The 21,312-nt window shown below is 43.8% G+C and overlaps 1 protein-coding gene across 1 annotated transcript in view; it reads right to left on the bottom strand.

The window, feature by feature from the left end:
- The window catches only part of si:ch211-161h7.4 (calponin homology domain-containing protein DDB_G0272472), a 33,851-nt gene extending 12,873 nt beyond the window's left edge, over positions 1-20,978 (bottom strand). The window contains exons 1-8 of the mRNA XM_029755063.1: positions 20,640-20,978; positions 20,394-20,437; positions 15,650-15,717; positions 6,664-7,091; positions 6,519-6,579; positions 5,429-5,627; positions 4,184-4,282; positions 1,250-1,918 (exon numbers count right to left, since the gene is read on the bottom strand). Coding sequence (XP_029610923.1) covers positions 1,250-1,918; positions 4,184-4,282; positions 5,429-5,627; positions 6,519-6,579; positions 6,664-7,091; positions 15,650-15,717; positions 20,394-20,437; positions 20,640-20,663 — 1,592 coding nt within the window. The 5' untranslated portion in view covers positions 20,664-20,978. The remainder of the gene's footprint in view (positions 1-1,249; positions 1,919-4,183; positions 4,283-5,428; positions 5,628-6,518; positions 6,580-6,663; positions 7,092-15,649; positions 15,718-20,393; positions 20,438-20,639) is intronic.
- Positions 20,979-21,312: the final 334 nt, after the last annotated feature.

Genomic DNA, 21,312 nt, shown 5'->3' with positions numbered 1-21,312 from the left:
CTTCAGACCACGCGTACCTCGATGGGCACCGATGGGGCACAGGTTGAGTTCAGACCACAAAAACCCCAGTGTAAACTAAGGTTGAAATGGTTGTTGAATTCCTAACCATACCCCGTGGAGCATTGGCTACACGGCGGGAAATGGTTCAACTCTGAGACTATCGATCCCGACAGAATAAGAGCAAATCTTAGATACTAATTACTAGTCTGCAGCTAGAAATGATGTCAACCTGGGATGCGAAGACCGACAACCGCCGAAACATCTATTCTATGAGAACATTTCTGAATGATACTCTGAAGTATCCATTCTAACCACGAAAGACTTCAGGGAAGCAGAGAGACACTCGGACGAAATCTCCAACAGAAGGACTGACGATTCCAACAGAGATCACGATGACACACTGGGCGTAAATATATATATATTGACTGCAATTATTCCCGAATGAGTGAGCGTTCATGTGCAAAGGATTAGCATTTCCATTAATATAATTAAATAATATAATGTCTTTCGCGCCCTTTTCAGTCCACACCCACTTCCCTTTGTCCACCAAGCCGTCATATCGGTTTAGCCCACTAGGGAACCTCCCCTATCATTTCCTTGTAACCATATCTACTGTTTGTTTATGCATTTCTGTGATTATTTAGTTAGTAAATAAATTATTATGACGATTGATGTATGGATGATTCATAGTACAGGCTGGGTTCGTGCAGATAACCAACAATTTACGACGTTTGGAATGAGACTAAAGTGAGGTAAAGAATAATTCATTAATTAGAAGACTAATTTATCAGATATTAAAATATCTGATGAGTTATATTAGGAAATTATAACTTTGTAATCTGGAGATTTTCCTTGGTGCCTCGATTTCCTAGTTAATTACATTTACATGATTAGTTTAATCACGTAATAATAATTAGAGAATTGATGTTAAAATAACAGTCTTCAATTTTAATGATGCCAAAGACACGACATATTAATAACATGTTCAACTACTTAAGACATTGGCTCAAATCTAGGTTGTGCCTTTATTTTTCAGAGACAATTAACAACGAAGGAAGAATATTTCACTTCTCTCATTGACTTCTCAAATCCCAAACTCCAGCCTGGTATGCTTCGCAAGCGTTCCCGGAAGTCTCGTGATGTTGGGTCTTTGGGTTTAGAAACAGGGAGGGCCACTTCTGTGGATATTGTACACATGGCAGTTCTAACCATTCATTCAGTTAAATGAAGACAATAGATGTGGACTCACCAGGCAGGCTTGGATTGACCAGCCTCTCTCAGCTTCTGGAGGAAGGAGGATGTGGTTTTCCTTTCCTGTGTTGCCTCCTCTTCTGGTGGCTGGGCCAGGCTCTTCTTCTCTGGTGGCTGGGCCAGGCTCTTCTTCTCTGGTGGCTGGGCCAGGCTCTTCTTCTCTGGTGGCTGGGCCAGACTCTTCTTCTCTGGTGGCTGGGCCAGACTCTTCTTCTCTGGTGGCTGGGCCAGACTCTTCTTCTCTGGTGGCTGGGCCAGACTCTTCTTCTCTGGTGGCTGGGCCAGACTCTTCTTCTCTGAAGGCTGGGCCAGACTCTTCTTCTCTGAAGGCTGGGCCAGACTCTTCTTCTCTGAAGGCTGGGCCAGACTCTTCTTCTCTGAAGGCTGGGCCAGACTCTTCTTCTCTGAAGGCTGGGCCAGACTCTTCTTCTCTGAAGGTTGGGCCAGACTCCTCTTCTCTGAAGGTTGGGCCAGACTCCTCTTCTCTGAAGGTTGGGCCAGACTCTTCTTCTCTGAAGGTTGGGCCAGACTCTTCTTCTCTGAAGGTTGGGCCAGACTCTTCTTCTCTGGTGCTGGTTGTTCTTTGGGTTCTACGGCTGGATACGGGCTTCTTTGGGGAGACTCTTCTGGCTCTGTCTCTATGCTGCACAGGGACAGGGTCAACTTCCTGGAGAATGAACACAATAGGGATGTGACAAATTGAAAATTAACATTTAAACTGCCATTTTGTCCAGTTTCTGTAAAAAAAAAATAAGAACAAGTGATACAATTCCACATGAATTCACAATGCAGAATATGGTCCTACTGCGTATGACCACTAGGGTACAATGAAGTTCAATCTACCACAGTCCTCGATACAGTAGGCTACCGGTAGTCTACTGTCATTTCATATTATGAGACAAAAACACACTACCTAACAATGATTCATGAGAAAAATAGTTTGAGAGCTTGTACTTTGAACTTGCAGGGTAATTATTGTACAATTTCTCCACCAAGGCATCTTGTAGTCTGGTTCTAGATATGCCATGAGGGTATTGAAGACAACATCCTCTACCATTAACAATGGCTGCATATCAATTGCAGTCATTTCTGGAGTCAGTGGTTCTCAGTTCCATATCACACTTCCTTAGCAGTCTAGTGTCTGTTGTTGGGGGCCTGTGCTGCTACCAGAAACGGTTTGTGTCTGACGGTGCGTCCCGTTCAGATGGTTCAGCATTGCATCTGTACTACCATTACTGTCCCTCAATTCCACCTCGCAAAGTCTGCATTTCACTTCTCAAAGTATTGCCATTTGCCAGACAGGACTTTGTTGCTGTCGCTTGCCTTTCTCTGCCATTTTTCCAACTTAACGAAGATGACGTGCGGAGCACTTTATATATCTGTGGCATATAATTGTAAATATGTATATCTCTCCTCCTAACATTACAACATTGTTGCATTGGGTATGTTCATCTTTTTATTTTCCCTTTATGATGATGATCAGGACGTGTTAGTGGTAGTTGTGTAAACATTTACCATCCCAATAACATTTACCATCCCAATGACATTTACCATCCCAATGACATTTACCATCCCAATGACATTTACCATCCCAATAACATTTACCATCCCAATAACATTTACCATCCCAATAACATTTAAATGTTTACACACCTAGAACAGAATAAGACAGATTCTAGAACACCTTCCTTGGACTACACAGATAAAACACAAAGGTCTGCTCTAAACCATCAACTAACCCTAACCCAGCCAAACCCTAACCCTAACCCAGCCAAACCCTAACCCTAACCCAGCCAAACTCTAACCCAGCCAAACCCTAACCCAGCCAAACCCTAACCCAGCCAAACCCTAACCCAGCCAGCCAAACCCTAACCCACCCAGCCAAACCCTAACCCACCCAGCCAAACCCTAACCCACCCAGCCAAACCCTAACCCAGCCAAACCCTAACCCAGCCAAACCCTAACCCACCCAGCCAAACCCTAACCCAGCCAGCCAAACCCTAACCCAGCCAGCCAAACCCTAACCCAGCCAAACCCAAACCCAGCCAGCCAAACCCTAACCCAGCCAGCCAGCCAAACCCTAACCCAGCCAGCCAGCCAAACCCTAACCCAGCCAGCCAAACCCAAACCCTAACCCAGCCAGCCAAACCCAAACCCAGCCAGCCAAACCCTAACCCAGCCAGCCAAACCCTAACCCAGCCAGCCAAACCCTAACCCAGCCAGCCAAAACCAAACCCAGCCAAACCCAAACCCAGCCAAACCCAAACCCTAACCCAGCCAAACCCTAACCCAGCCAGCCAAACCCTAACCCAGCCAAACCCAAACCCAGCCAAACCCAAACCCAGCCAAACCCAAACCCAGCCAAACCCAAACCCAGCCAAACCCAAACCCAGCCAAACCCAAACCCTAACCCAGCCAAACCCAAACCCAGCCAAACCCAAACCCTAACCCAGCCAAACCCAAACCCTAACCCAGCCAAACCCAGCCAAACCCAAACCCTAACCCAGCCAAACCCTAACCCAGCCAAACCCAAACCCTAACCCAGCCAAACCCTAACCCAGCCAAACCCAAACCCTAACCCAGCCAAACCCTAACCCACCCAGCCAGCCAAACCCTAACCCAGCCAAACCCTAACCCACCCAGCCAGCCAAACCCTAACCCACTCAGCCAGCCAAACCCTAACCCAGCCAAACCCTAACCCAGCCAGCCAAACCCTAACCCAGCCAGCCAGCCAAACCCTAACCCAGCCAAACCCTAACCCAGCCAAACCCTAACCCAGCCAAACCCTAACCAAGGTCTCCTGTCCTGTGTTAGCACTGATCTGATTATTATGAACTATAATAGGTAGAGACAAAATGGCCCAACAAAGCAAGGAGATAGGATTAAGTTCAGTCTACAGAGCCTCCATACTGAACCAGTCCAGTAGACTGACCAAGGTATCGCTTCTTTCTTCGGCATACTGTGAGCTGGCGTCTTTTGGTTGCCGACAGAAAACCGACAGGGAGGAGAGTCCAGCACTGCATCATATCCCCTGGAGAAGAGGGAACATCAGGGGGTTATAGAAGAGGGAACACCAGGGGGTTATAGAAGAAGAGGGAACACCAGGGGGTTATAGAAGAAGAGGGAACACCAGGGGGTTATAGAAGAAGAGGGAACACCAGGGGGTTATAGAAGGAGGGGGATCACCAGGGGGTTATAGAAGAAGAGGGAACACCAGGGGGTTATAGAAGAAGAGGGAACACCAGGGGGTTATAGAAGGAGGGGGATCACCAGGGGGTTATAGAAGAAGAGGGAACACCAGGGGGTTATAGAAGAAGAGGGAACACCAGGGGGTTATAGAAGAAGGGGGAACACCAGGGGGTTATAGAAGAAGAGGGAACACCAGGGGGTTATAGAAGAAGAGGGAACACCAGGGGGTTATAGAAGAAGAGGGAACACCAGGGGGTTATAGAAGGAGGGGGATCACCAGGGGGTTATAGAAGGAGGGGGATCACCAGGGGGTTATAGAAGAAGCGGGAACACCAGGGGGTTATAGAAGAAGCGGGAACACCAGGGGGTTATAGAAGAAGCGGGAACACCAGGGGGTTATAGAAGAAGAGGGAACACCAGGGGGTTATAGAAGAAGGGGGAACACCAGGGGGTTATAGAAGAAGGAGGAACACCAGGGGGGTATAGAAGAAGGGGGAACACCAGGGGGGTATAGAAGAAGGGGGAACACCAGGGGGTTATAGAAGAAGGAGGAACACCAGGGGGGTATAGAAGAAGGGGGAACACCAGGGGGTTATAGAAGAAGAGGGAACACCAGGGGGTTATAGAAGAAGAGGGAACACCAGGGGGTTATAGAAGAAGAGGGAACACCAGGGGGTTATAGAAGAAGAGGGAACACCAGGGGGGTATAGAAGAAGGGGGAACATCAGGGGGTTATAGAAGAAGAGGGAACACCAGGGGGTTATAGAAGAAGAGGGAACACCAGGGGGTATAGAAGAAGAGGGAACATCAGGGGGTTATAGAAGAAGAGGGAACATCAGGGGGGTATAGAAGAGGAAACATCAGCGAAGCGTAGAGGAAACAAACTTTCCCCCTATTTGAATCAATATAACACATCTACAACAAGACTAAAAACAACAAACTCCTTGTCAAGCATTCCATATCAGTATCGAGTTGGGATGCACCTTACCCGTCTGCTGCCTGTCCGTTGCACTGTGGTGTCAGGGCAGCGATAGGCTGCTTTACAGGGCCATGGTCATCATCATCATCATCATCATCATCACAGATCAAGAACAATGGAGAGGCTGTTCTTTCCTTGTCCTCATCCCCCGCCTGCCGCTTTATGGGGCTGGAAGTCTTGATGGGAGCGTGCTTTTTAAACGGGCTCTCTACCTCAGCCAGGGAAACACAGGGAAAAGGGTTCAGGCTCTCTACCTCAGCCAGGGAAACACAGGGAAAAGGGTTCAGGCTCTCTACCTCAGCCAAGGAAAAGGGTTCAGGCTCTCTACCTCAGCCAAGGAAAAGGGTTCAGGCTCTCTACCTCAGCCAAGGAAAAGGGTTCAGGCTCTCTACCTCAGCCAAGGAAAAGGGTTCAGGCTCTCTACCTCAGCCAGGGAAAAGGGTTCAGGCTCTCTACCTCAGCCAAGGAAAAGGGTTCAGGCTCTCTACCTCAGCCAGGGAAAAGGGTTCAGGCTCTCTACCTCAGCCAGGGAAAAGGGTTCAGGCTCTCTACCTCAGCCAAGGAAAAGGGTTCAGGCTCTCTACCTCAGCCAAGGAAAAGGGTTCAGGCTCTCTACCTCAGCCAGGGAAAAGGGTTCAGGCTCTCTACCTCAGCCAGGGAAAAGGGTTCAGGCTCTCTACCTCAGCCAGGGAAACAGGGTTCAGGCTCTCTACCTCAGCCAGGGAAAAGGGTTCAGGCTCTCTACCTCAGCCAGGGAAAAGGGTTCAGGCTCTCTACCTCAGCCAGGGAAAAGGGTTCAGGCTCTCTACCTCAGCCAGGGAAAAGAGTTCAGGCTCTCTACCTCAGCCAGGGAAAAGGGTTCAGGCTCTCTACCTCAGCCAGGGAAAAGAGTTCAGGCTCTCTACCTCAGCCAGGGAAAACACAGGGAAAAGGGTCGACACTCAAGACAAGGCATTTCTGCAGATGATGATTTCTACAGATAACTTGCTGATGTCATACAGAGGTGGGCTGGTGAGACATTAACATATGTCCAGAGATACTGCCACAGTAACAAGCCATTTCAGTCACTAGCTATCAGTTATCAACAGTCATCACCTACCAGTATCCAGCAAAGTGCTCTCTGCTCTCCCCTCCTTGTGCATCTCTTCTCCTTTGGGCACCTGATGTCAACAACAGATCATAAGTGTGCATTCTGCCATTTCATTTAATTTCATTCCATTGCAGAATAATATGAGGTGTTTTACCGCTTCACCAGTCTCTGGAACTGATGGTTTTCTCTCCACCTTCTCTACAGGGTTACCAGTCTTCTCCACCTTCTCTACAGTGTTACCAGTCTTCTCCACAAGGTTACCAGTCTTCTCCACCTTCTCGACAGGGTTACCAGTCTTCTCCACCTTCTCGACAGGGTTACCAGTCTTCTCCACCTTCTCTACAGGGTTACCAGTCTTCTCCACCTTCTCTACAGTGTTACCAGTCTTCTCCACCTTCTCGACAGGGTTACCAGTCTTCTCCACCTTCTCGACAGGGTTACCAGTCTTCTCCACCTTCTCGACAGGGTTACCAGTCTTCTTCCCAACAGAATTGGCGGTCTTGTTCTCCTTCTCCTCTACAGGGGCGAAGGTCGGAGAGGTAGGCAAAGGAGGAAGCTCTTCCCCAACATCAGAGGGAGAATCTGCAGGACGTATTAAGTCACATTAGTTATTGGGTGTCCAGAGACAAGGTAACATACAGGACAGATGATGGGTCATAGGGATGGGCATTTTAAATCATTTCTCTATTTGAATAGTTAAAATAAAACATTGCTCTACTCTGACCAACCAGAATGACGGAAAACGCCACCACAGCAAACAGTGTTGTTTTCAGGGTGTTATATCAGCACAGTAGCCTATTCTAACAACCACAGTGTTGTTTTCAGGGTGTTACAATTAACCTGTTGGGGCTAGGGGGCAGAAACCCTAACCCTATTGAGTATGACTGCTAGGGGGCAATTAAGATCTATGTGTTGGACAATGACTCTTACTGCAGTCCCCTGGGTTTTGTCAAGTCAAAATTGACTTTTCCTAGCAGGTTTAGGAAAATGTCTGCAGCAGGTTAGGAGAATTAACGCAGCAGGTTAGGAGAAATAGGTTAGAAAAAAGTTAGACAAAACATTACATTTTTCACATCAATTTGATAAAAGCTGCATCCCATCTAGACATGACCCTGTTCCCCACCCACTCAGCAATAGACCATCTAGACATGACCCTGTTCCCCACCCACTCAGCAATAGACCATCTAGACATGACCCTGTTCCCCACCCACTCAGCAATAGACCATCTAGACATGACCCTGTTCCCCACCCACTTAGCTGCATCCCATCTAGACATGACCCTGTTCCCCACCCACTCAGCTGCATCCCATCTAGACATGACCCTGTTCCCCAGCCACTCAGCAATAGACCATCTAGACATGACCCTGTTCCCCACCCACTCAGCAATAGTTAATGCCGCTTTTAGGTCCTCTACTGTGTGCCTCTCCTCCATGTTCTCAGTGGTAAGTACATGGGACTTCATCCCACTTCATATGTATTTATTATGGATCCCCATTAGCTGGTGCCAAGGCAGCAGATACTCTTCCTTGGGTCCAGCAAAATTAAGGCAGTTTATACAATTTTAAAAACATTAAAATACATTTTCTGATTTCACAACACACTGTGTGCCCTCAGGCCCCTACTCCACCACTACCACATATCTACAGAACAAATCCATGTGTACGTGTGTGTATAGTGCGTATGTTATCGTGTGTGTCTGTGTGTGCGTCTGTGCTTCACAGTCCCCGCTGTTCCAAAAGGTCCCCGCTGCATCAGTTACTTGATGTGGAATAGAGTTCCATGTAGTCATGGCTCTATGTAGTACTGTGCTCCTCTCATAGTCTGTTCTGGACTTGGGGACTGTGAAGAGACCCTTTGTGCATGGGTGTCCAAGCTGTGCACCAGTAATTCAAAACAGACAGCTCAGTGCATTCAACATGTCAATACCTCTCATAAATACAAGTAGTGATGAAGTCAATCTCTCCTCCACTTTCAGCCAGAAGAGATTGACATGCATATTATTAATATTAGCTCTCTGTGTTCATCCAAAGGCCAGCCGTGCTGCCCTGTTCTGAGACAATTTTCCTAAGTTATTTTTTGTGTTAACTGACCACACGACTGAACAGTAGTCCAGGTGCGACAAAACTAGGGCCTGTAGGACCTGCCTTGTTGACAGTGTTGTTAAGAAGGTAGAAACTAGGGCCTGTAGGACCTGCCTTGTTGAAAGTGTTGTTAAGAAGGTAGAAACTAGGGCCTGTAGGACCTGCCTTGTTGATAGTGTTGTTAAGAAGGTAGAAACTAGGGCCTGTAGGACCTGCCTTGTTGAAAGTGTTGTTAAAAAGGCAGAGTAATGCTTTATTATGGACAGACTTCTCCATGCAACTGTTGTATCAATATCTGACCCTGACAGTTTACAATCCAGGGTGACTCCAAGCAGTTCGTCACCTCAACTTGCTCAATTTCCACATTATTCATTACCAGACGTAGTTGAGATTTAGGGTTTAGTGAATGATTTGTCCCAAATACAATGCTTTTAGTTTTGGAAATATTTAGGACAAACATTCCTTGCCACCCACTCAATTTAACTGTAACAAATGTGTTAAGTGTTGCAGTCATTTCAGTCGCTGTAGTAGCTGACATATATAGTGTTGAGTCATCCGCATACATAGACGCTCTGTCTTTCCTCAAAGCCCATGGCATGTCGTTAGTAAAGATTGAAAAAAAAATAATGGACCTAGACAGCTGCCTTGGGGAATTCCTGATTGAACCTGGATTATGTTGGAGAGGCTTCCATTAAAGAACACCCTCTGTGTTCTGTTAGACAGGTAACTCTATCCACAATATAGCAGGGGGTAAAGCCATAACACATAAGTATGAAGCAGTCTAACATGCAGAGTAATTATTGTACAATTTCTCCACTAAGGCATCTTGTAGTCTGGTTCTAGATATGCCATGAGGGTATTGAAGACAACATCCTCTACCATTAACAATGGCTGCATATCAATTGCAGTCATTTCTGGAGTCAGTGGTTCTCACTCCCATATCACACTTCCTTAGCAGTCTAATGTCTGTTGTTGGGGGCCTGTGCTGCTACCAGAAACGGTTTGTGTCTGACGGTGCGTCCCGTTCAGATGGTTCAGCATTGCATCTGTACTACCATTACTGTCCCTCAATTCCACCTCGCAAAGTCTGGATTTCACTTCTCAAAGTATTGCCATTTGCCAGACAGGACTTTGCTGTTGTCGCTTGCCTTTCTCTGCAATTTTTCCAAGTTGATGATGTGTGGAGCTCTTTATATCTGTGGCAAATCATTTGAAAGATGCATATCTCCTACTGTTACAGCAGGTATTCGTTAAATGTTTTGTTTTCCGATGATGGGGACCTAGAGGTAGTTTTGTGATAACTGTATTGTGATTTGAATTTTGTGTAGGAAAAAAAAAACAGTTAACATTAATGATCCCAATTTTGTCTTTCTATAAATAAATGGGGCCAACGTGTGACATTGGGATAAACATTACTAAATGGTTTGAAAGAAAAACAAAATGCTCAGAATACAACAAGTGTAGACCTTATTGTGAAATGCTTACTTACAAGCCCTTAACCAACAATGCAGTTAAGACAGAGAGTTAAGAAAATATTTACTAAGTAAACTAAAGTTAAAAAAAAGAAAGAAAAAAAGAGCAACAATAAAATAACAATAACGAGGCTTTATACAGGGTATTACGGTACAGAGTCAATGTGGAGGCTATATACAGGGTATTACGGTACAGAGTCAATGTGGAGGCTATATACAGGGTATTACGGTACAGAGTCAATGTGGAGGCTATATACAGGGTATTACGGCACAGAGTCAATGTGGAGGCTATATACAGGGTATTACGGCACAGAGTCAATGTGGAGGCTATATACAGGGGGTACCGGTACAGAGTCAATGTGGAGGCTATATACAGGGGGTACCGGTACAGAGCTAATGTGGAGGCTATATACAGGGGGTACCGGTACAGAGTCAATGTGGAGGCTATATACAGGGGGTACCGGTACAGAGTCAATGTGGAGGCTATATACAGGGGGTACCGGTACCGAGTAAATGTGTGGGGGTACAGGTTAGTTGAGGTAATATGTACATGTAGGTAGTGGTAAAGTGACTATGCATAGATAATAGAAAATAAAACAGCGAGTAGCAGCAGTGTAAAACAATGCAAATAGTCCGGGTAACCATTTGATCAGCTGGGAGTTGCGCAATAGTCAATCCTACACAATTGCACACAGTAGACTCAGTGTCCAATCCGAGGCACAAAAACTCATTACCTTGATGCTTTCTCTGTTAAATCTAATGAGACCCTACTGTAAATCAAGCAGACGACATATGGTCAACTTGCTAGGGATATTAGATCCAACATGGGTCCAGGCACAACGATCTTCACCGGCATAACGAATGAGGCACCAAAATAGTATATTCTGGACATTCCTCGCCAACACCTCTTTTCCAGCACGTTGGCTATTGCATCGCATGTGCTATCACCACAGCTGTTCATCACTTGACTGTCGTTCAAAATTCCTTCCTGTATCAGATGTGGAAAAATAAAATCACCAAATGTGTATCCAATCAGTATTATGCATAATTATTCAAGAACCACGTTAATGGAATAACGTTAATGACATTATCAATTTAGGTATCAAGGTAAGGTGGCTTTCAGTAATACGGAACAAAATATAAACGTAACATGTAAACAGTGGTGGAAAAAGTACTCAATTGTCATACTTGAGTAAAAGTAAAGATACCTTAATAGAAAATTAGTCAAGTCACCCAGTAACATAAGTATTTTGTTTTAAGAATCAAAAGTAAACGGAACTGCTAAAATATACTTAAGTATCAAAAGTAAAAGTATAATCCCAAACATTAAGCAAACCAGATGGCACAATCTTCAATTTTTTTATTGACGGATAGCCAAGGGTACACTCCAACACTCAGACATAATTTACAAAGGAGGCATGTGTTTAGTGAGTCATCCAGATCAGAGGCAGTAGGGATGACCAGGGATGTTCTCTGTTTAGTGAGTCCTCCAGATCAGAGGCAGTAGGGATGACCAGGGATGTTCTCTGTTTAGTGAGTCCTCCAGATCAGAGGCAGTAGGGATGACCAGGGATGTTCTCTTGATAAGTGTGTGAATTGGACCATTTTCCTGTCAAAATGTCACAAGTACTTTTGGGTCTCAGGGAAAATGTATGGAGAAAAAAGTTAAGCATTTTCCTTAGGAATGTAGTGAAGTAAAAGTTGGCAAAAATATAAAAATAGTTAAGTACAGACACCCCAAAAAACTACTTAAGTAGTACTTTCAAGTATTTTACTTAAGTACTTTACACCACTGCATGTAAAGTGTTGGTCACATGTTTCATGAGCTGAAATAAAAGATCCCAGAAATGTCCCATCTGCACACAAAGCTTATTTCTCTCAAACATCTGTTACTGAGCATTTCTCCTTTGCCAAGATAATCCATCCACCTGACAGGTGTGGCATATCAACAAGCTGATTAAACAGCATGGTCATTAGGCAGGTGCACCTTGTGCTGGGGACAATAAAAGGCCACTCTAAAATGTGCAGTTTTGTCACACAATGCCACAGATGTCTTATGTCACATGTCTCAGTAAGCAATTGGCATGCTGACTGCAAGAATGTCCACCAGAGGTGTTGCCAGATAATTGAATGTTCATTTCTCATCCGCCTTCTTCGCCTGCGGGACCGTCTTGAGACCAGCCACGTGGCCAGCTGATGAAAACATGTGCTTGCACAACCGAGGAATATTTGCAAACTGTCAGAAACAGTCTCAGGGAAGCTCATCTGTGTGCTCATCGTCCTCACCAGGGTCTTGACCTGACTGCAGTTCAGCGTCGTAACTGACTTCAGTGGGCCAAATGTTAACGTTCGATGGCCACTGGCACGCTGGAGAAGTGTGCCCTTCACGGATGAATCCCAGTTTCATTTGTACCAGGAAAATGGCACACAGCGTGTATGGCATTGTGTGGGCTAGCGGTTTGCTGACGTCAGTGTTGTGACCAGAGTGCCCCATGGTGGCGGTGGGGTTATGGTATATGCATACGCTACGGACAATGAACACAAACGCATTTTATCAATAGCAATTTGAATGCACAGAAATACCATGACGAGATCCTGAGTCCCATTGTGGTGCCATTCATCCGCCGCCATCACCTCATTTTTCAGCATGATAGAGGTCGACCGACTATGATTTTTCAACGCTGATTCCGATTATTGGAGAACCAAAAAAAGCCGATACCGATAAAAATGGCCCGATATTTATTTTTTATATATATTAAAAGATTTAAATAAAAACGGTCGATTTAATAGGTGACAATTACTAAAATATATATATATATATATAGTAATAATGACAATTACAACAATACTGAATGAACAATGAACACTTACTTTAACTTAATATAATACGTCAAAATCTATTTAGTCTCAAATTATGAAACATGTTCAATTTGGTTTAAATAATGCAAAAACAAAGTGTTGGAGAAGAAAGTAAAAGTGCAATATGTGCCATGTAAGAAAGCGAACGTTTAAGTTCCTTGCTCAGAACATGAGAACATATGAAAGCTGGTGGTTCCTTTTAACATGAGTTCAATATTCCCAGGTAAGAAGTTTTAGGTTGTAGTTATTATAGGACCATTTCTCTCTATACCATTTGTATTTCATATACCTTTGACTATTGGATGTTCTAATAGGTACTTTAGTATTGCCAGCCTAATCTCAGGAGTTGATAGGCTTGAAGTCATAAACAGCGCAATGCTTGATGCACATCGAAGAGCTGCTGGCAAACGCAGTAAAGTGCTGTTTCAATGAATGCTTACGAGCCTGCTGCTGCCTACCACCACTCAGTCAGACTGCTCTATCAAATCATAGATTTAATTATAACATAATAACACACAGAAATACGAGCCTTAGGTCATTAATATGGTAAAATCCGGAAACTATCATTTCGGAAACAAAACTTTATTCTTTCAGTGAAATACGCAACCGTTCTGTATTTTATCTAACGGGTGGGATCCATAAGTCTAAATATTCCTGTTACATTGCACAACCTTCAATGTTATGTCATAATTATGTAAGATTCTGGCAAATTAGTTCGCAACGAGCCAGGCGGCCCAAACTGCTGCATATACCCTGACTCTGCGCGCAATGAACGCAAGAGAAGTGACAATTTCCCTAGTTTAATATTGCCTGCTAACATGAATTTCTTTTAACTAAATATGCAGGTTTAAAAAACATACTTCTGTGTATTGATCTTAAGAAAGGCATTGATGTTTATGGTTAGGTACACATTGGTGCAACGACAGTGCTTTTCTCGTGAATGCGCTAGTTAACCTCTATGGGACCGGCGGGACGAATTCGTCCCACCTACGTAACAGCCAGTTGAATCCAGTGGCGCGATTTTTAAAACGTTTGAAATACTATTACTTCAATTTCTCAAACATATGACTATTTTACAGCTATTTAAAGACAAGACTCTCGTTAATCTAACCACACTGTCCGATTTCAAAAAGGCTTTACAACGAAAGCAAAACATTAGATTATGTCAGCAGAGTGCCCAGCCAGAAATAATCAGACACCCATTTTTCAAGCTAGCATATAATGTCACAAAAACCCAAACCACAGCTAAATGCAGCACTAACCTTTTATGATCTTCATCAGATGACACACCTAGGACATTATGTTATACAATACATGCATGTCTGTTCAATCAAGTTCATATTTATATCAAAAACCAGCTTTTTACATTAGCATGTGACGTTCAGAAAAAGCATACCCCCCGCAAACTTCCGGGGAATTTACTAACAAATTGCTAAATTACTCACGATAAACGTTCACAAAAAGCATAACAATTATTTTAAGAATTATAGATACATTACTCCTCTATGCACTCGATACGTCCGATTTTAAAATAGCTTTTCGGATGAAGCACATTTTGCAATATTCTAAGTACATAGCCCAGCCATCACGGGCTAGCTATTTAGACACCCGGCAAGTTTAGCCTTCACCAAAATCACATTTCCTATAAGAAAAATGGTCTTACCTTTCCTGTTCTTCGTCAGAATGCACTCCCAGGACTTCTACTTCAATAACAAATGTAGGTTTGGTCCCAAATAATCCATCGTTATATCCAAACAGCGGCGTTTTGTTCGTGCGTTCTAGACACTATCAGAATGCTAAATCACGGTCGTGCGCATGGCGCAGAATGTAACAAAAAATGTCTAAATATTCCATTACCGTACTTCGAAGCATGTCAACCGCTGTTTAAAATCAATTTTTATGCAATTTATCTCGTAGAAAAGCGATAATATTCCGACCGGGAATCTGCAATTAGCTAAACAGCCGAAGGTAAATACTCCACGGGGTCGAATCGCGCACGCGCCTAATTCTATTGTCCTCTGATGCGACACTTGGAAAAGGGGATTCTGTGTTTCAGCCTGAGGCTGCCTCGTCATCGTTCAGGTTTTTCCCGGGTTCTGAGAGCCTATTGGAGCCCTAGGAATTGTCACGTTACAGCTAAGATCCTGACTCTTCAATAAACAGAAGCAAGAACAACACCTTGTCAGACAGGGTACTTCCTGCATGAAACCTTCTCAGGTTTTTGCCTGCCATAGGAGTTCTGTTATACTCACAGACACCATTCAAACAGTTTTAGAAACTTTAGGGTGTTTTCTATCCAAACCTGAACAATAATATGCATATTCTAGCTTCTGAGTTGGTGTAGGAGGCAGTTAAAAATGGGCACATATTTTTTTCCAAAATTCTCAATGCTGCCCCCTAGCCCGTAGAGGTTAACTAGGCAAGTCATTTAAGAACAAATTCTTATTTACAATGATGGCCTACCGGCCAAACCTTCCCCTGACCCAGACGACGCTGAGCCAATTGTGCGCCGCACTATGGGACTCCCGATCACGGCCAGTTGTGATACAGCCTAGGATCGAACCACGGTCTGTAGTGACACCTCTAGCACTGACATGCAGTGCCTTAGACCGCTGCGCCACTCTGGAGCCCCCATCTCCACCTCCTTTATATGTGACTTTGGTCAGGAATCTTAGTTTCCATTGACAACATGTGAGAGGATGAATATTAAAGTGAGTATATTTCTTACCCAAGTCTTTGAACCAAGTATTGGAGTCATCAATGTCCAGTTCGGCATTTCCCTTCATGGTTGATGCGCTGACAGAACAGAAGAACATCAACATAGAAAGCCGTTTTCATTTACTAGTATTTATGACGATGGTAGCCAATGTAAGAAAGACCTTTAAAAATGTTATCATTCACAAGGCGAGACCGATTACCAGGACACGTACTCAGAGCATGCGCTGACTAGCTGGTAAGTGTCTTAACTGACATTTTCAACCTCTCCCTGACCGAGTCTGTAATACCTCAAGGAGAACACCACCGTCCCTGTGCCCAAGAACGCCAAGGTAACCTGTCTAAATGACTAACCGCCCCGTAGCACTCACATCTGTAGCCATGAAATGCTTTGAAAGGCTGGTCATTGCTCACATCAACACCATCATCCCAGACAACCTAGACCCACTCCAATTTGCATACCGCCCCAACAGATCCACAGATGATGCAGTCTCTATTGCACTCCACACTGCCCTTTCCCACCTGGACAAAAGGAACACCTACGTGAGAATGCTATTCATTGACTAGAGCTCAGCGTTCAACACCATAATGCCCTCAAAGCTCATCACTAAGCTAAGGACCCTGAGACTGAACACCTCCCTCTGCAGCTGGATCATGGACTTCCTGACAGGCCGCCCCCAGGTGGTGAGGGTAGGCAACAACACATCTGTCACGCTGATCCTCAACACGGGGACCATCAGGGGTGCGTGCTCAGTTCCGTCCTGTACTCCCTGATCTCCCACGACTGCATGTCCGGGCACAACTCCAATATCATCATTAAGGTTGCTGAGGACACGACAGTGGTATGCCTTTATCACATACGACGATGTGACAGACTATAGGGAGGTCGTCAGTGACCTGGCAGTGTTGTTTGTTGCACAACTTGACCTCAGGTACTTTCTTAAAATGTAGCTACAAAACTATTTCTTAGATATAAAATTACATTTAACGGTATTGAAAAACCATCCCGTGGCTTTTTCCAAATAGCCTGGTATAGAGTATACCACCCAAGCCTTGTGAGTACGGCCCAGTACATCACCGGGGCTGAGCTCGCTGCCATCCAGGACCTCAAAAGAAGGCTCTAAAAATTGTCAAAGACTCCAGCCACCCGAGTCATAGACTCTTTCTGTCAACGCACGGCAAGCGAGAGCGATGCACTAAATCTGGAACCAACAGGATCCTGAACACCTTCCACCCCCATTCAATAGACTGCTAAACAGTTAGCTATTTAGCCATCTTCATTGACCCCCTTTTGCACTGACTATTTTAATGTATTCCTAGTTATATGTACATACAGTACCAGTTAAAAGTTGACACCTACGCATTCAAAGGTTTTTCTTTATTTGTATTTGGATTTTTCACATTGTAGAATAATAGTGAAGACATCAAAACTATGAAATAACACATATGGAATCATGTAGCAATCAAAAACATTAAACAAGGTGGTTGTTGAAAAACGAGTTGGTTGAAAAACGAGTTTTAATGACTCCAACCTTAACGTATGTAAACTTCCGATTTCAACTGTATATATACACACAGTTGCAAAAAAGATTCTTTTTTTTACTTCGTCATTATGGATTATTGCGTGTAGACTGATGAGTAAAACATGTATTTAATCCATTTTAGAATAAGGCTGTAACATAAAATGTGGAAAAGGTCAAGGGGTCTGAATACTTTCCCAAGGCACTGTATAGTATGTATTTTATTTGTTGTGTTGTTTCCTGTTTGGACCCCAGGAAGAGTAGCTGCTGCCTTGGCAATAGCTAATTGGGATCCGAATAAATACTAAATATGAATGTCAATACGCACAATTGGCTGACGGGAGGTGATTTCCCACAGTCAAAGCCCGTAAATAAGAGCCACGACACTAATAGTTGTGTAAACTCTTCACAGTTGTGTTCTGTGTTAATGACAAATCCTGTGTGTCACCAAGTAGACTGAAACCCCATTTCATGGATCAACAATCTTTAGGTAAGACTGTACAGTGAAATATAAGTATGCCCCCAACGCAACTCTGAAGTCTAATGCATCCAGTGCAATTTCAACTGACTTGTTTATTTGTCAAATTAACTAATCATTATATTTATATAACATTCCAACCTTGTTCAGCATTATCTAATCCAAATATGGCATGCTTCCACTATTTGAGGTGAACGGGTTGATTTGGAAACAGTACATTGATGATATGTGTTCTATGGAGGGGTGATTCAAAACAGCTCCAGGCATTCCATGCTTTTCTTAACTCTTGTCTGAGCACCTGAGATTTACTATGCAATCTGACACACGTCAAATCAGTTTCCTTGATCTTCTGAGGATAATGTCCTATACACTGATCTTTACAGGAATCTTACTGATCGTAACAGTTTGTTGAGGGCTGATAGCTGTCACCCGCTTCCCTTGAAAAACAGTTTGCCCTACAGCCAATTCTGTCTAATCTAAATAATTTGCAAAAAACAATCAGATTTTGAAAGAAATATGGCTGAGACGTAAAAAATATTCAAGCAGAGGGGGTACAAAAATGGTCAGATTAATACTGCCACTGAGAAAATTCAAAACAAATCAAGACATGATCTCTTTCAAGGACAGTCTAGCAAAAATAAGCATTCTTGCGTTCCAACTACCCTCCATTCAAAGCACTCTGAACAAATTAAGAGAATCGTTCACAAACATTGGCACATTCTAAGATCCGATGACAGTATTGGTAATGTGTTTTCAGACCTTCCCTTGGTCATATTCTCACGGGGCAGAAATCTCAGAGATCAAAAGGGTAAACTGATTTACCACCCCAAAATATCCCTGTACGTCATCTATTTGCACCTCTACCAGATGGAAACTACAAGTGTAATGGCTGCGCTCAATGCAATGGCACTTACAAATGTAGATTCTTCAAACACCCACAAACAGGGAAACAGATCCCAATCAAAGGTGTTATCACGTGCTCCACTAAGGCAGTTATTTATCTTATAACTTGTCCTTGTGGTAAAAATTGTGTGGGTAAAACAAAGCGCAAATTAAAAGTAGGAATCTCAGAGCATCGTAGCACCATTAGGAGCAAAAACACGACTTGCCCAGTTGCGGCCCACTTTTTGGAAGCGAACCACTCGATTTCATCTCTGCGTTATATCAGCATCGAACATGTCACCCTCCCTAGGAGAGGGGGTGACCTCGACAATTTATTGTTAAAACAAAAGGCTGCCTGGATCTATAATTTAAAGACCCTTGCTCCCTTCGGTCTCAATGTAGACTTTGACCTGAAGCCGTTCTTGAGATTGTGATTTTTCTATTCGTTGTAAATGTTTGTAGGCCTATGTATCTATTATCGTACTCTATCCATTCATGTGTTTGTATGTTCTTCTTATATCTGAGAATTAACCAATGATATCAGGCCACATCCCACCATGATTAGACACCTGTGTGTGTTTTTTTGACACTTTATATAACTAGTGACCGGCAGGGTTTGTCATCATACCCTGATGAAGACAGCGTGTCTGTCAAAACGTTGGTTATTAGGTTATTCAATTATTGCACCTGAGCTCCTAGAGAGTGCAGTTCTCCTTTTTCTAGTAGTCTACTCTGCTAGCCAGCACCTCTCCTAAACAGGTGTTCTACTCTGCTAGCCAGCACCTCTCCTAAACAGGTGTTCTACTCTGCTAGCCAGCACCTCTCCTAAACAGGTGTTCTACTCTGCTAGCCAGCACCTCTCCTAAACAGGTGTTCTACTCTGCTAGCCAGCACCTCTCCTAAACAGGTGTTCTACTCTGCTAGCCAGCACCTCTCCTAAACAGGTGTTCTACTCTGCTAGCCAGCACCTCTCCTAAACAGGTGTTCTACTCTGCTAGCCAGCACCTCTCCTAAACAGGTGTTCTACTCTGCTAGCCAGCACCTCTCCTAAACAGGTGTTCTACTCTGCTAGCCAGCACCTCTCCTAAACAGGTGTTCTACTCTGCTAGCCAGCACCTCTCCTAAACAGGTGTTCTACTCTGCTAGCCAGCACCTCTCCTAAACAGGTGTTCTACTCTGCTAGCCAGCACCTCTCCTAAACAGGTGTTCTACTCTGCTAGCCAGCACCTCTCCTAAACAGGTGTTCTACTCTGCTAGCCAGCACCTCTCCTAAACAGGTGTTCTACTCTGCTAGCCAGCACCTCTCCTAAACAGGTGTTCTACTCTGCTAGCCAGCACCTCTCCTAAACAGGTGTTCTACTCTGCTAGCCAGCACCTCTCCTAAACAGGTGTTCTACTCTGCTAGCCAGCACCTCTCCTAAACAGGTGTTCTACTCCGCTAGCCAGCACCTCTCCTAAACAGGTGATCTACTCCGCCAGCCAGCACCTCAACTAAACAGGTGTTCTACTCCGCCAGCCAGCACCTCTCCTAAACAGGTGTGCGTTTCTTTCGTATCCAAATTAACACAGGTTTAGGATATTTTATACGTGTTATTCTGACTGCTATGATCGCACAGTTAACATTACCTTTATTACGAAACCTTTGATTTGTTTATAATTATTACATAAATTATTAAACTCAAAGTTACGTTTGCTGATTTAAGATTATCATAGAACCAAACGTATAACATCAACTTGACAGACATTTTCGGTGTTTTTCCAAAAACACATTTTCCTCGTAGGCTTTGTCCAACAAACGAACCATGGCAGAGTTAATGCCTACAAAAATAAGCCATTACCATTTCTCTATACCAAGTTATCTAGAATAGGTTTCTTACCTCGCTTTACTGGAGAAGTACCGGAGCTTCTTCTGAGGTCTCGCCTGTGAAAAAACAGATTGACGTTTTGCAGATGTGATTATCATCCGGCGATAGCTAACGGTGTTAGCAAGTTAGCTAACTATAGTCAGTTACGTTAGGTAGCTAATGTTAACTAGTTTTTCACTGCATATGGCAACTTATTCTGTAATGTTAGTTTGCTAGCCAAACGTAGCTTGTCAATACTTAGCGAAAATAAATAGCTACCAGATTTGGGTATTTGGAATCCATTTCTGTCCGTGTAGACTCAGCCAAATGTATTTAGCCCGCTTGATAATAAATCGGTCTAGCTAGCGTAGCACAGCCCTACCGCCATTTCTCCCAATTATTGAAAAAGGAGTGTTTTATTTGCACGGTGAAACTAAACTAGCAAACAAGTTGACATATGATACAGTTAGACACGTATCCTTAGTTCGTGAAAAAAAATATATATCAATGTTTACAAGACCGCTAACGTTAGCAAAACGAAGACGTTGTTGACAACAACAAAAAAATTGCCCGCGCTAACTTCAGACACTACCGCTGTAGTGCCGGAAATGTGTTCAAGCAAGACAGAGATACTTTTCAGGAGATGGAAAACTGCATTACATTCAAGTTAATACACATGACCCAGGTGCCCATCCGTCGTCAAGACTACGCGGTGCATTCTGGGACAAGGCGATCACTCCAATGGGTGCCAGCTGAAAAAAACATGAACAACGTCACCAAGAAGAACAACATTACAAATATTTTCCAAGTTGTGAGATAAAAAACGTGTTCTCTGTAATATCGTATAGCTATGAATTCGTGACATGATGTACTTTCGAGGAAAATAGTCAGGTTTTTCGACTCCATACCCTGACTTTTAGAAGTGTGACGATTAGTTTAGCAAAAATGTATA

Source organism: Salmo trutta, chromosome 6 (assembly GCF_901001165.1).
Source record: "Salmo trutta chromosome 6, fSalTru1.1, whole genome shotgun sequence".
Lineage (NCBI taxonomy): Eukaryota > Metazoa > Chordata > Actinopteri > Salmoniformes > Salmonidae > Salmo > Salmo trutta.
The sequence above is the reverse complement of the archived record's forward strand: the minus strand, read 5'-3'. Positions and strand labels throughout refer to the sequence as shown.